Here is a 14,002-nt window from a genome sequence, read left to right as displayed (position 1 = left end):
TGTCCGGGGCCACCGCAAAACCTGATCTGGAATCCAACCCACTACATGGATTCTCGCGTGAAATTGAACTTCTTTTCACTGAAAGTGAGGCATTTTGCGTGGCGGTCAAGACCGGAAGGACCTCCATCACATGAGCCAGGGTATAGAGGAATTTGGAAGTACCCGTTGACCGCGTAGAAGGTGCTGAAGAACTGAACGTCGCCTTCTATTTCCACGACAGCGTCACGAAGCGTCCTCGTAGGTTGACGGACATGTTGATTAAGCTTAGTGTGATCCACACATTGCGAATGGAGTTATCTGGCTTCCCGACCATCACAAGAGTACCGCCCACTTGGAGGGCTCCGTGACTGGTTCGATGATGCCTTTTTCTTGGAACTCGTCCTGTTGTTTCTTCACTTTTGGTCGGTCGGCGATTGCAATGGATCGAGCACCGTTGACATAATACGGCTGGGCGTCATTTTTCAAGCTTATAACCATATCCGGCCCGTCCATGCATCGCAAACCCGTAGACTGGTCAAATACCTTGGCGAATTCCCCCAATAGTTCCGTTCTCGCGCCCTCTATCAGTTCATCCAACGGATCATCCGGATACTCTTTCTCGAGTCACCATGGGCGTATCACTGCGAGCCGTGACCCTCGACGATGAACGGAGCTGAGTACGGGGAATCGGCATGGGATAGTTCTCGGGTAAAATGCCGACGGCGATACAGTCGTACCGGGAGATAAGTAGGCCGGATATTTCCGGACTCAGGTTGGTGACTCAGGTTGAACTCGAATATAGCAACATTCTATCGTAAGTATTTTCGATTATTTCGATTGTCGAAGCCATGAAATAGCCAAAAGTAGTGTGATTGCTGAATTTCAAAAGCATTTTATATAATAGAAGATTTAATCTAAGAACTTAGTTGTCATTTATCATTATTATGTCATTATTTTTCTTCTCCGCAATTTTCTTGGTGGTGATAAACAAGAAAATTTTCTTCTCTTAAAAAAATATTCTCTTTTTTTAGGGCTTACTACTCTAATTAACCGATATTTTTAAATTCTTTATTATTTCTTCATATTGAACTAATGACAAAACTATCTACAGACGACGCTGTCGCCTCATTAAATAAGATACAAGCAGAAAATACAGCAATGCCATCGCCAAATAAACACACTTTCAGCCGATACAGACAAGCAAAACAACCAACAACAATGGCGGACATCGAAACAATTGACATGCAATTGAACCGCGAGGTGAATTGCCTCTATTCGGTATAACACCATGATTTGTTGCGTGCAGGGCAGACTAAAAAAATCGCGAGAGGAAGGCCACTAGGGATGACAGGTGACAAAATCCCCCTTTTTTTGGGGGGGGGGGGGGGTAGGGGTGGCTTTTATTCGCTCACTTTTTTAATGAACGATAACGAATAACGATTATGAGAAAATGCAGCCTAATTTGACCGTCCTTCGTTCGTCTCACACCACCTATTGACTTGAAGTGAAACGTTAACGTCACCTGAAATCTAGATGGCTCTGGTATAAAGGACATATGTCTATTTCATTTATAGACAACGTAAGGATGCTGAGTTGCCAGGCCTGGAAAAGGTCGAAAATCTCGATTAGGGACTAGGGCTGTGGCCCGGACGTTTTTTGACGGTTTTTTTTAATGGATTTTTTAGATGAGTTTTTCTTCTTCCACGGGTTGGAGCGGGTTGGGCCAACTGAGTAAATCGGTTCGGCCCGGGCCGACCCATGGGTCAAAAAATTTTTACCGGCCGGGTAATGGCCCGGGTAAAAAATCGGGTCAAACACACTTTTTTTTTACAAACTTTAAAAAATTCTCTAAATTTTATAATTATCTTCTTCATACAACAGTGACACGTCAATTCTGTCTTCTGTACACCCCTGAACGCCCTTTTCTACCACTTATCCTACTTTTCATGCAACGAAGTTCTCGTAGAGCATTTGGCGGCAATATTTTTAGGTCTTTCTTGAGGCCGCAGGCATAGTGAATAACGAGCTTCTCTATGTGACTACTAGATGGCGCCACCACTCGGGTTGGACCGCGGACCCGGCGGTTCAACCCGTCGCCCGGACCGTACAAAATATGCCTCGGTGGGTCGAGTTGGGTTGGGTTTTTTTCCTTCAGCCCGGGCCACAACCCTATTAGGGACAACATGCCTGAAAGTAAAACAGCCCTCTTATGGAGCTTCATATTCGATTAAATAATACAAAGTGAAAGAACAGGTTATTTTAGTGTTTAATATTTTTTAAGAATTTGTCATCATTCTGGCAAGTTACTTATTGTTTTCTGACTTCACTAGACATTGTAGTTTATTTATTATTGATTTTTTTGTAAACGTCCCTACCTTGTTTACAAAAAAAAAATATCGCCATTTCCTGCCCCAAGGGAAGAATGGAAAGAAGAGACGAAGAAGAAACTAAGAGGAGACAAAGGGGTTGCGCGGGGTTCTCTTTCCTCGGGGCAGGATATTGTCTTTGAAAACAAAATGCCTTTTACTTAAAAATTAATAATAAATAAACTACAATGTTCTTGTCGTCCTTGTCTTACTCCCAATTGATTTTGAATTTTATTACTACGTATTCCAGCAAAGTGCTCGACTGTTTAGGACAGCAAAAAGTACCGGACTAATTATAAACTGAATAAAAAGATGATGGCGATGATTGCGATGCGTTTGATTGGCCATTTTAACTCTTCATTACTTCTGTCGTGGGATGTAGTGGTGGCAATACTAGGTAGTATTACCTAGTTTTACCTAGTTACCTAGTATTACCTAGTTTTTTTTCTCTACTTTTACCTAGTTTTTGGCCAATTTTTCTACCTAGAAATTACCTAGTAATAGTAATACCTAGTTTTTAAAAATTATTACCTAGATAATTACCTAGGTAATTTCGATTTTTATGCAGCGTTGTCAAAATAATGGCAACGATGTTTTTTATTCATTTTTATGTCACCCACTTGATATTTTTCGCTCCCAACCTCATGGTTTTTCGCGCCTACAGGTACAGTCCCGGGTCGCCATAATTCGTCATCGTCATCGTCTTTTAGGGACTAAACTGCGGAATGTGTTGTGGAAATCATGAATCGGCCACCAGAGGGAGCCGCTTGACTTCTACTTGGCATTTCGAACAACCACTACAGTTTTTTGTGGTTCGAATAGTACAAATATCTTTTAATGTCTAGCGTAATGCTAATGCAATTGGTGTAACGCATTAAATACTTAAAACTAAAACGAGGTGCGAATGCAAAATTAATTTAGAAAATGAACACAACATTAAAGAAAACACGGGGAAATGCTTATTGAAGTATTGACATCTCTTTCAGAAAGCTCAGCTTCTGTGTCACAGTTGTATCAAATCATACGAATTAATATTCATGTTTATAGTTAAAAAAATGTTCGGATGTTTGATGGTTGCTTATTGATGGTGAGTTGAAATTCACCGTATAATACAATCATGATTCGTTTTCTCATGACGGGAAAACCAAACTTGGTGGCTTTCCCACTGCCACCTGACGCAGCAAAATATTTTTATCACGTATAAATGAATCGATAAGTTCCATGATATTATCAGAGTAATGATTTTATCCGTTCAAGTTACGTGGTACCCTGGTACCTACTTTGTTAAAATATTTTCACGTCACCTCTGGAAAATTATCTGCCTTTAATTTGATAGGAGAATACCTTGAACTTATATACGACTTTATATATTTATGTAGGGCCTATAACATAATATATAAAAATATATATAATTATATGCGATATTATATAACCGCATATAATTATATATATTTTTATATTTAATTTTTGTCCTTACTGTCATTCATGTGTACGGTGTACCTTCTCATATAATTGTATACATTATATATAAGTGTATATAGTATATACTATAGATACACTCATTTAGCTATGTAATATAACATGTTCTGACGGACGTGTTGACCCTATTTTATTTGCAAAATTCTAAATATAATTAGAATCTCAGAGGTTCTGATTGAAGCGTTGTTTTATAACTTGTTATAGGATGTCTAGTTATCTACGACATTACGCCGATTAATTTTTTCGGAAGTAACGTCTATTTTTTACATTAGTTTTATGTTTTCTATGCGTGAATGTTTTGGAGAATACAGGAAAATTTTGTTAATTTTTTTGCATTATAATTTCTATTTAATTTAGTATTGCCTATTTTTAAAATAAAACAAGCATTAAAATCTAGATAAACTTGCACAACTTTAGCCTATGACGATTTGAAATCTAGTGGTGCCCCCTGGTGGCATCCACAGCGGATCCCGCATTTTAGCCCCCTATGGGCAGACGATGACGATGACGATGACGATGACGAATTATGGCGACCCTACAGTCCCTCACCACTTCTTATGAGTCATGATGACTCTCATCTCTCACACTCTCATGTTTTAAGATTTTTCGTCATTTTTATCTGAATCTGAAAGAATGAAGTTGAAAATTGTTGTTCATATATCTTGCTGTTCGGTTTGGCTTAAGACTCGAGTGCTTCTGCATAATAGAGTTTACTCAGTTGAAATATCCAATCTCCTTCTGTCATTACGAATTGACATTTGATTTATTTAAACTGCACCAACAGGATCCATTACGTGGGAGGGCAGTTTGATTAGTTGGAGGATGAGCATTAACGATGTAAAACGACCTTCTTGGTCGTAAATCTAATCTCTATTTCCTAATTTCCCCTTATCCCTTATCCTGTACTACTTATCCTGCCAAATTTTCTAAATAATGGCCGGCCGCTTGGACCTTGGCGACCCTCTCGTTTCGAGTTTGGGAAATTAAAATTTTTTGAAGAACCTAGTTTAAAAGTTCTACCTAGTTAGAATTTTAAAATTAGGTACCTATATTACTAGGTAATTACCTAGTTAAAAATTTTACCTAGTTATTTTTAGTACTTTTTCTATTACTTAGTACCTAGTTTTTTTTTCAATTACCGTACCTAGTTTTAGCGAAAACTAGGTAAAATAACCTAGTATTACCTAGTATTCTAAAAAAACTAGGTATTTTACCTAGTATTACCTAGTAACAAAAAAAAACTAGGTTGCCACCACTAATGGGGCCCCGATTATGAAACATTAGTCGATGCAGTGACTAGTGGAAAGAAAGAGATGGAACTGAAGTCTATATGCAAAGAGCTGAAAAGAACTAGAAGAATAAGAAATTTACGTCAACGCAAGGATCGATAAGGAGGAATTTGCCTGAATGTGGCAAAGAATAAACTCTGTTATTGCAAAAATGCTTCAAGAAAGCAATCAAATGTCCCATATAGGCCTATGTCAAATAGTTTTGAATCGAATTCGAACCTCATTATGATTGAGATTTGGTGTTTCTTCGGCATTAAAATGCGATTTAATAATAAAAAAGTACCGCAAAAAAAGTGAAAGCGCCAGATCTTTCCATTAGAAGCTGGATCTCGACTGTACGTTTCAAATTTTAAATCTTTTAAATGCTTCTTTCTTCGTTACTCGTGGCCTTTCTACAATTCTTGTTTTTGGTCCTCTGCACAACTGCCGTTATAACACTTTTATATATTTTTATACGCAGGCAATCCTGATGAGCGTATATAGAGAATAGAACAGCTGCATTTCATATCCCGAAGAAAGGAAAGTAAGGTAGTCTCCGAATACCTTTTTATCCGAGTTCATCAAGTGGCTCGCGCGTGGGAAACCGTGGGAAACCTTCTAGCCAAAGCAATATTGAAACAGCTGATTCTACTTGTGAACCTAGATGATAGATAGGCCACAATAAGGGCTTCTTGGGGAGAGGTCCTTTCAAACGATGGACTACAGCTACCAGCGGGAAATCTCGCACTATAACCTTACTCTTTGCCACCGTAAGCAAAACAACGAGTGGCTGTTATTGTCTCAAGCCCCAATTAAATAAAAATTATAAAGCAATGAAATAAATTCTTCTGATCAAAGAGACGAAGACATATCAAACAAATTCAACTTTTTCCTGGAAAAACAGTTTATTGATTGCCGCCAGTAAAAGATGAATCCAACAATCCTTTCTGGTTGGCTGTGTATTTCATTTTTTTTAATTTGATCCAATAAAACATGGTTTTTGTTTTTTTAATATGATAACGAGATAGGATATGAATGATGAAACGAAATAAAGAATGAAACGACATCTTTCCATAGTCTTCTTGTATTCCAAATCAGTGCGCGTCGTTCTAACTCTCTAAGCCTCATTATTATTTCTCAATGTTATATTATGCAGCCAAACATTTTTTTTTCTTCTTATGTATATTATCATATAGAATATAAGGCAACGGTTAGTTCTATTCTTATTTTAGGCAGGTTAGGATTCATGAGGTGACATAATGTGACAGCATGAGGTGAGCAAGGGAAAAAAAGATAAAAAATCATTATATTAAGGCTCGGGGTCAGAGAAATGACCACATAGGTGGCTAATGGCTACGATGATCACACGGGGCTAGATTTCAGAAGTTTCTGTTTCCGTTCCGGTTCTTTTTCCTTCCGACGGCTCGCTGGTGGCTCTCCTAGGTTAATTACAAATTCAAAAATGGTCATAATCAATAGATGAGAGATCAGGAAAAGATCAGATAATTCAAGTAAGACGAAGGCATTGTCCGGAAGAGGTATAGCCTACAACTGAACAGCTCAGGATTTTCTTTTGCAAAGCCTCTAGTGCTAGATAATTCCGTCTGCGAGAATGTACTAAAATTGCTAGTGCCTTGACAAGAAACAACTTGGGAAGGATCGAAATACCTTTGGGAAACTGACTGGTGGCATCGGCGGTGTTTAAATTCTTTGGTCGACTCGACTGCTGACAGGGAGATTTCAGATGTATCCAGAAAAACCAGACAGCCGCTACAAAAAGGCTAATGAGTGCAGCTCCTATGAAAGCTCTCATCAGACCGAAATAGTGAGCCGCAAACGACGACACCAAGCCACCCAATGCTCGTCCTGTTTCACAAAGAGTTCATTAATATTTCTATTCTTTTACATATTTGATGGGATAATTTATCAACATCCCTTGAGGGAAAAACAAAAAAACAAAAAAACAAAAAACTAAATCGATGACATGACGCTGACGCTCGATCGTGTTACTGTAAGTACCGAATGAATAGTGGAAGAGAATGATCAATGCCCAGCTATTAACTTTCCACGAGCGCCAGCGATCTGCGCGGATGCCCACGCCACGATTCCGACACTCGAGTTGCTCAATGCGAGCCGAGGCGGTCAACAACATCCACAAACTGCAAAACGGCTCCAGCGTTTCTATGACAACGAGCCACACAACCTGGTCGACCATCGTGTACCCTGCGAAATGCACAAGGAAAATCCAGTCAATTAATAAGTCATTCAGACTACTCTTCAGTGTTTCAAATCAATTGAAAATTGGGACAAGAATAAGTTTACCGAGGAAGCGGATCGAGTACAATAGGAGTCCGATAATGAAAATGTAACGATGGCCGCACCGCCTCCACAGCCATCCGCTGAGCAGGAGGATAAGCGGGGCCATCACCAGCCAGGTCGAAACGGAAGCGCCCAGCATTAACCTGGTTGAACCCAATTCCAGGAAATACCAATATAGAATGGTGGGATTGACGGCGGCGGCCATTCCCAACAGTAGCATAAACAGGAGAATGAGAACGGCCGTCCCATCAGATAAAATGGCGCGAAGATCTCGTGCCGAGATGCGGTAGACGGGCGGAGTCACACGGGTGAATTCTTCGGGCTCCTCTTCGACGGCCAAAGTGGCCGCCAGGATGGGATGTGGGCGGGCTGGATGAGCGGGAGCCGGCGAGAGGGCGATGCAGAAGGCGGCCAGTCCGAGCATGACGCTGCCCAGCAAGAAAGCGATCCCTAGACTGACAACATCGGCTATCCATCCGGCCAGAGGCGCCATTGCAACTAGACCGAATAGACCCCAGATCCACCATAGGATGAGCGATGACCGTCGCTGCGTCAACCAACTGGCTCCACTGACGGCCTCGACTCGTTCGTGATCTTCGTTGAGCGTGACGATCCGCAGGAGGAGAACGGCTCCGATGACGGCCATTTCTCCGCACGTACGGAAAATCAGGTAGAGCCAGAAGACCAAGTGGAAGTTGCTATCGGGCGCTCGGCCGTGACAAGTGCTCGTACCGTTTCTTGTCACGCTAGCGCGTAGCTTCATCCCTTCCGCCCGGCAACGTACCTGCAAAATCGCCACATTAGAAAATCAATAAATCGCCCGTCATTTCGGTTTAGACTTTTGGGCGGCATCGATTTGGTATTTGATTTATTTTGACGTGTCTCAAGTGGGGACCACAAACAAGAGTTCATGGTCATATCATTTCTGCACAACGGGCGACATCAAAAAGTTGTTACTGCCAGCAATAAAAAAAGCTTGAAAAAAAACCGAGTTGGTTATATCCTTATATCCATCCCGAGCCCCTTCTTCCTTCTCTCCAGAGGGAAGACTAGGCTTGACATGTACCCGGACTTTCTGGGTCATGACTCAAGACTCATGACGACGTGTAAATATATCGCTCGTAAAAAAGAAGAAGAGCAATTCGACTTTTGGTGGGCTTACATACAGTATATAGCACCACATACCTGATGATTTGGTTTATTGGATCGGCATCGCAGCTCGGATAGAATCTGATTGTCGACGTCGTCGTAATTCAGCGAGTAGAAGCACTGGCCGTTGTGAGTGATGCCCGAATAAAAGGACGTGTTGAACCGGAACAGATGATTGGTCCCCGTGAAGACATGACCTAATATAATACCAAACATATATAATAAGAATTCATTTCGATTCATCGCCTAGCTGAGAAAAATGGTTTGAAATCAAAATCCTAAAAACCAAATTACAGGTTGTCGTCGACGAAGAGTAACTGGAGAAACAAATGTGCGGCGATGAAGTGAAAGGCAACTCGGCTTTCTCGGCAATTTCGAATTCGTCGTCTATGGAGAGGGCCGGCGGCGACTGGACAAGGTCGTCCATTAATGGAATCGACTGTCTCCTTTTGCGACGGCGCTCGATCTCCTCGACGCCGTCGTCCTGCCGATGATTTTCATCGTAGTCGTATTCGTAGGGAGCGACTCCCGAGGGCGAAGATCCCGATTGGCCGCGAAGCAAATTGTCATCGGCTTCGACATCCGTCGGATTGAATTGCTCTTGAGATCCGGATGGCTGAATCGGGATCTTTTGTGGCAGATCCCCTCGTTCCGGCTCGCTCAGGTCGTCGTCAACTCCGCCGGCTGCTTTGCCGCTATTAGCGTTGGTTAGGGCGAATCGATTGATCCAGTCGAGGAAATTGACGGGAAGTCGCGACTGCGGCTCAAACCGGCAATCGGAGACGGACAGTTCGGTCCGCGCCACGGCGTCCAGCTCGCAGGTGTCGCCGCATTTCCTGAAGAACAAGGCCGAGCCTTCGGGCCGGCAGAGAATCTCGGCCACGGGCCGCTCCGTCTCGAGACGACCGCCCAGTCTGTCATTGAGACGCGGAATGAGTACCAAACCGGCTCCGCAGAAGGCGGCCATGAGGACGGCAACAGCCAAATTGGATCGATGACCGCATCGGGGCGTCCAAGAAGCGGCCAACAGGAGGCCAAGGCCGGCTCCAGATGAAGCAATTAAATTGATAATTCCAATCTCTTGTAAATCGAATCCCAGCCACTGGAGATGGGCCGTCAGAAGAGGCACGTAACATGATAGACCTATTCGTCAAAAACAAGAAAACCAATAAACCAATACTCTCTTACAATTACTACGACAAACTTCCGGTCCCAAATTTAGACTTTTGGGTCCATTGAACGTGTACCCCCAGTATATACGATCGATTGATCCGTAACGGAAATCTTGTTGGCTCTTCTTTTTTTTCTTTTTTTTTCAAACTTGATCGTCTAGTCAGCCATCTTGAGAAGGTTATGTTTAGCTCAGTGGACCGTATTGATCGATAACTTAAAACGATAACAGGACTCTCTGTATAGAGTCGATCTTGCGGAAGACAAAGGCTGTACACGCTTGTGTTAAAAAGTGGAGATTGTCAGATTGACTGATTGCAAAAACTTTGCTTGATATTAGCTCAAGCGCTCTTTGTGTACGAGACGGCCGTCGATTGTTCATTAAATATAAAATGGCTCTTGATATTATTTTTCGAGTTGTGTGGCAATAGAGGGGACACTAGAAAATGGCTGCTGTGATATATTTACCAGCGAAAAAGAAAAAGCACGCCATTCTTAACCACCATGCGGATGGCTCTTGCTGGATGGAAGTCGTCGTAGTCGTCATGGCGGGTTGGTGATGCGGAAGCGACGGAAAAGAATTTCTCTCCTTTTCTTTCAAGCCAAAAAGTATATCTGTCCGATTCCGGATGAGCTGTTGATGCTATACGCTCCTCTATCCGACTTTCATGCGGCTTCCTTTTTATTAGATTTTTCTTTCCTTTTCTTTTTGGTTCTCTCCTGCTGCTTGTTTACGACGACGTCGACGACAGCAATGGCGCCTGAGACGGCGCCGACAACAATAACCCGATCTGATTATTCCGCGTCATTCTTGCCAATCCCAGAAATCTGTCAACAGAAAACACCAACAAATGTGAACCTTAAAAACATAAACACGGGCATTCAAAAGAACATCAAAAACATGGAATTGTTTCAAACAAACCCTAAGTGTAAAAATATCAAGGATTAAATCTTTTTTTTTTTTTTTATTTTATCAAAATCTTTTTTTTTTCTTGTGTTTTTGACGTCAACCAAAGGAAAAACCGGTTTCCTTTATTATCTCCGGTGTGCGTCGGACGGATAGAATGTCTCCCTCTGACGCCATTGTGAATCCAAGACTCAAAACATACACTCTGTTGGGTGCTATGGAGAAAAGGAAATGAAAAGTCTCGAGGAAAACAGAGGATAATGTGATCAAAAGTAGTGGGGGAATGCCGAACCAGAAGAAGATGAAGGCAAGTCCTTTAAGGAGGGAGTTCCTGTGGCCTTCGAGTAGTTGAGTAGGGTATCGAGTATTCGTTTTGTTATTAACGGGATGCGCTGGGAGGGATATGGCAGCCATACTATAGACTACAGGAAAAGGAAAACCTGGTCAGCCATACAAATTCAAATTTTCCACCCATTTTGGTCACATTTTGAAGAGGCAACCGCGGCGTCCCTATAAATATATTGACATGCGTGACTCGATCTTTTGTTAGATTGACGCGGCTCTCCGGATCCCATTTTCGGTCTTTAACAAGACGGGAAAAAGTAGGAAGAAAAATGCTTATTTATATTAACAGCACCCAAGAAAAGAAAGAAAAGAAAAAAAGAACCACCCAACTAGCTATAGTCGTCTGCTTGAGAGAAGAGGAAAGAAGAAAAAAAAGAAAAAAACGTTTCGATTATGTAAATTTCCGACAGCCTTTACAGCCGTAAAGGGTGCGGTTGGGTCTGATGATGACGAGAGATAAGCAACGTCTCCGATTTCTTGGCTGGAAAATTGGCTCCTATGCGACGCTGTTTTGTTTTTCTCTCGCTCGTTGGAGCAAACGGGAAGTTGGAAATAAAAAACGAAAAAAGGGCAGACGAGAGAAAGGCCGGTATTACTAGCTAGATGTTATTTATTGAATGTGGAACACAGCTGTGGCATCCTAATGGGTCCATTTAGCAACGGCGGGCCAGGGGCCACAGCAGCTCTGGCGGTTTCCATGTTTTTCTTTTTCCCCTTGCACATCACAAGGTTCGTCGGCGCTGCCATTCACGCGAGAAGATGCGTCGTCTTCAAACCCGAGGCGCTTACCTACTCCATCGGCTGCCATCCGCAGACAAACCCAAGGTTGTGCCGGCAGGGGGTCTAATGATGATTCTTCTTTTCTCATCGTGCATAAATCTATTGGCGTGCGTGAGAGATGAGTACGCCATGACGTCACGCTTGGAAATATCTTCATTTCGGCCTTTGTCAATTTTCAACAGTTTGTTGTCTGTGTCCCACCCATTTGTTTGCATCACCGAATTCCTTATTTTTCTCCGCATTTCAATTTCGTCGACATTGCTGCGAGTTGGACAGGGAAAAAAAGGGAAAAAGAAAGAAAGAAAGACATTCTTAAAATAAAACGCGATGAGGGGAGAACAAGAAGAGGACAAGACAAGGCGGGCTTGTTCCGCTTTTGACGGTGTACAAGATCATCGCCGTGAAAATGAGAAATACGAAAAAAGAAAAAAAAAAGAAATAAAGAAAAAAAACGACGAAGAAGAGACGAGACTGCGCAAAGGGGGAAACTGCGTGCACAGCAGACGACAGGTCACGGTTGTTTTCAACATTTCGTGACATTTTCCAATTATTATTTCCTTTCTAATTTCCCTTTCTATTTGCATTTCCGGTTTGTCAATCAAGATGAAGTCTAATTTACCTGATGGAACACAAGAGACCGACGAACAATGCGACGTCAAAAGTAATAACATCTATAACTATTCTGGCGTGTGATATCCCGGCGAAAACGAAAAATAAAACACACACTGCACACACACACATACACACACTCACTATGAAAAAAATAATAATAAACCAAAATAAATAATAATAACACACAGCGCGGTCTAGATCAGCAGCAGCGTCGTTATGTGTGGCTCACGCTGACGGCCGCAGAAGTGTGTCACTATCTGAGCACGTTGAATCACCGACTAAAAACTTTTTTCGGTGTGTGCGTTAACTCACATCTACTCTTCTCCGGACTTCACAGCAGTGAGAAGAGAGAGAGAGGAATCCTAAATAAATCCCCTGAGGGCTGAGGGGCTTCTGCGAGCAACTCGCGTGCTGCCAAAGAGAAGGTTCCCAACCGAAAGGGAGGGGAGAGAGAGAGAGAGAGAGAGAGAGAGAGAGAGAGAAAGGCCCGACTATATACTCACACATACAGGGGCCGCCATGTTTTTTTATTTTTTTTTTATTTTTCTTTCCTCCTTTTTTGTCTGTGTGTGTGTGTGTGTGTGTTGTTGTTGTTATTTTTTTGTGGGACGAAAGGCAAAAGAGACGACGACGGCAGCAGTGCAATGCAGTACTACTACAACACACGGCTCCTATCCTGTTATGGTCCGCTCTCGGCCGGTTCGTCCTTGGCGCGATTAACCGGCCAGATGCAGCTAGCAATCACCGGGACACGAAATCTACGTAGAACTATGCAACGAGCCGACGCCATGTTTTCTTTCCCGTGTTTATTATGAATGATGATATCATACAACAACATCAGCAGCTGGGTTCTATAAGGCCTAGACAGTAGACACATATATACAATACACAACATATACAGGCAGCGCCGGCCGGCTTAGGAGCAGCAAAGCAGAGGACGGCACTATTAGAACTGGGATATTATTTACTAGCCAGATAAATCACGACGGCCGTTATATGCATATACGTTCGCAGCGACAACGTCGAAAACGGCCATTATTTTTTCGCATCTTTATGGCATCTGATACCATACAACATCTCGGCACAATTCCTTCTGCCTTGAGATTTCAGCCAACCATCCGACCGCGTCCGACTTGCGCTGTACGTTCGAATAGAACCCAAAAGCCGACCGACATTTTTCTAATCTTTATTCCAACTATTTGATGTCGGAGACTATGAATCACGCATTATTCAAGGCAATCTATAACTGTATGTGAGCGTGTGTTTTTTCTGTTTAGTAAACAAAGAGCCTCTTATATGCAGCGCATGCCTACAAGATGAATCTACCGTGCAACAACAGCGTCTATAGCTAGAACCAGCGCAACAACACCAACAACAGGCCATGAAATCACATATCTAGAAAATATGGTCGGTTCGTGTGTTCCACCAATTCTGGCATTGTGCCAGTTGAATGCAGACATGCCATAGCCCCAGCCGCCATTGCCTATAGCCTCCTGCCTCCCTTGAATATCTCTGCATATATATATATATACATCTATCCTGCTTCTATCTAATACATGAATGCATGTGTGCATGTATATCTCCGAGACTGGGTCAACTCCTGCTCAATCCTTTTACGTTGTAACAAA

The 14,002-nt window shown here is 42.4% G+C and overlaps 1 protein-coding gene across 3 annotated transcripts; it reads right to left on the bottom strand.

The window, feature by feature from the left end:
* Positions 1-6,158: 6,158 nt before the first annotated feature.
* On the bottom strand, positions 6,159-12,827 carry LOC124351140. 3 transcript variants are annotated; one of them, XM_046801900.1, is made up of 8 exons: positions 12,687-12,827; positions 10,199-10,558; positions 8,855-9,703; positions 8,597-8,757; positions 7,415-8,195; positions 7,112-7,315; positions 6,761-6,958; positions 6,159-6,531 (listed from the first exon to the last, which is right to left on the bottom strand). In XM_046801900.1, the coding sequence occupies exons 2-8, from the start codon at positions 10,275-10,277 to the stop codon at positions 6,455-6,457; spliced, it is 2,349 nt and encodes a 782-aa protein (XP_046657856.1). In that variant the 5' UTR covers positions 10,278-10,558; positions 12,687-12,827; the 3' UTR covers positions 6,159-6,454. The 3 variants fall into 3 exon arrangements, with proteins under 3 accessions (XP_046657856.1, XP_046657854.1, XP_046657855.1); XM_046801898.1 differs by lacking the exon at positions 12,687-12,827 and adding an exon at positions 12,382-12,680; XM_046801899.1 differs by lacking the exon at positions 12,687-12,827 and adding an exon at positions 12,561-12,680.
* Between the last annotated feature and the right edge of the window lie 1,175 nt (positions 12,828-14,002).

This window comes from Daphnia pulicaria, chromosome 7 (assembly GCF_021234035.1).
Source record: "Daphnia pulicaria isolate SC F1-1A chromosome 7, SC_F0-13Bv2, whole genome shotgun sequence".
NCBI lineage: Eukaryota > Metazoa > Arthropoda > Branchiopoda > Diplostraca > Daphniidae > Daphnia > Daphnia pulicaria.
Note: the sequence above shows the minus strand (reverse complement) of the source record. Positions and strands in the feature narration are given on the sequence as shown.

Bases quoted from the DNA above. Each gene is read 5' to 3' on its own strand.
- LOC124351140 (XM_046801900.1), bottom strand. From the start codon at position 10,277: ATGACGACTACGACGACTTCCATCCAGCAAGAGCCATCCGCATGGTGG. The intron at 8,196-8,596 runs GTATGTGGTGCT...GCGATTTTGCAG, and splicing joins CCAATAAACCAAATCATCAG to GTACGTTGCCGGGCGGAAGG. The intron at 7,316-7,414 runs GTAAACTTATTC...TGCATTTCGCAG, and splicing joins GTACTCGATCCGCTTCCTCG to GGTACACGATGGTCGACCAG.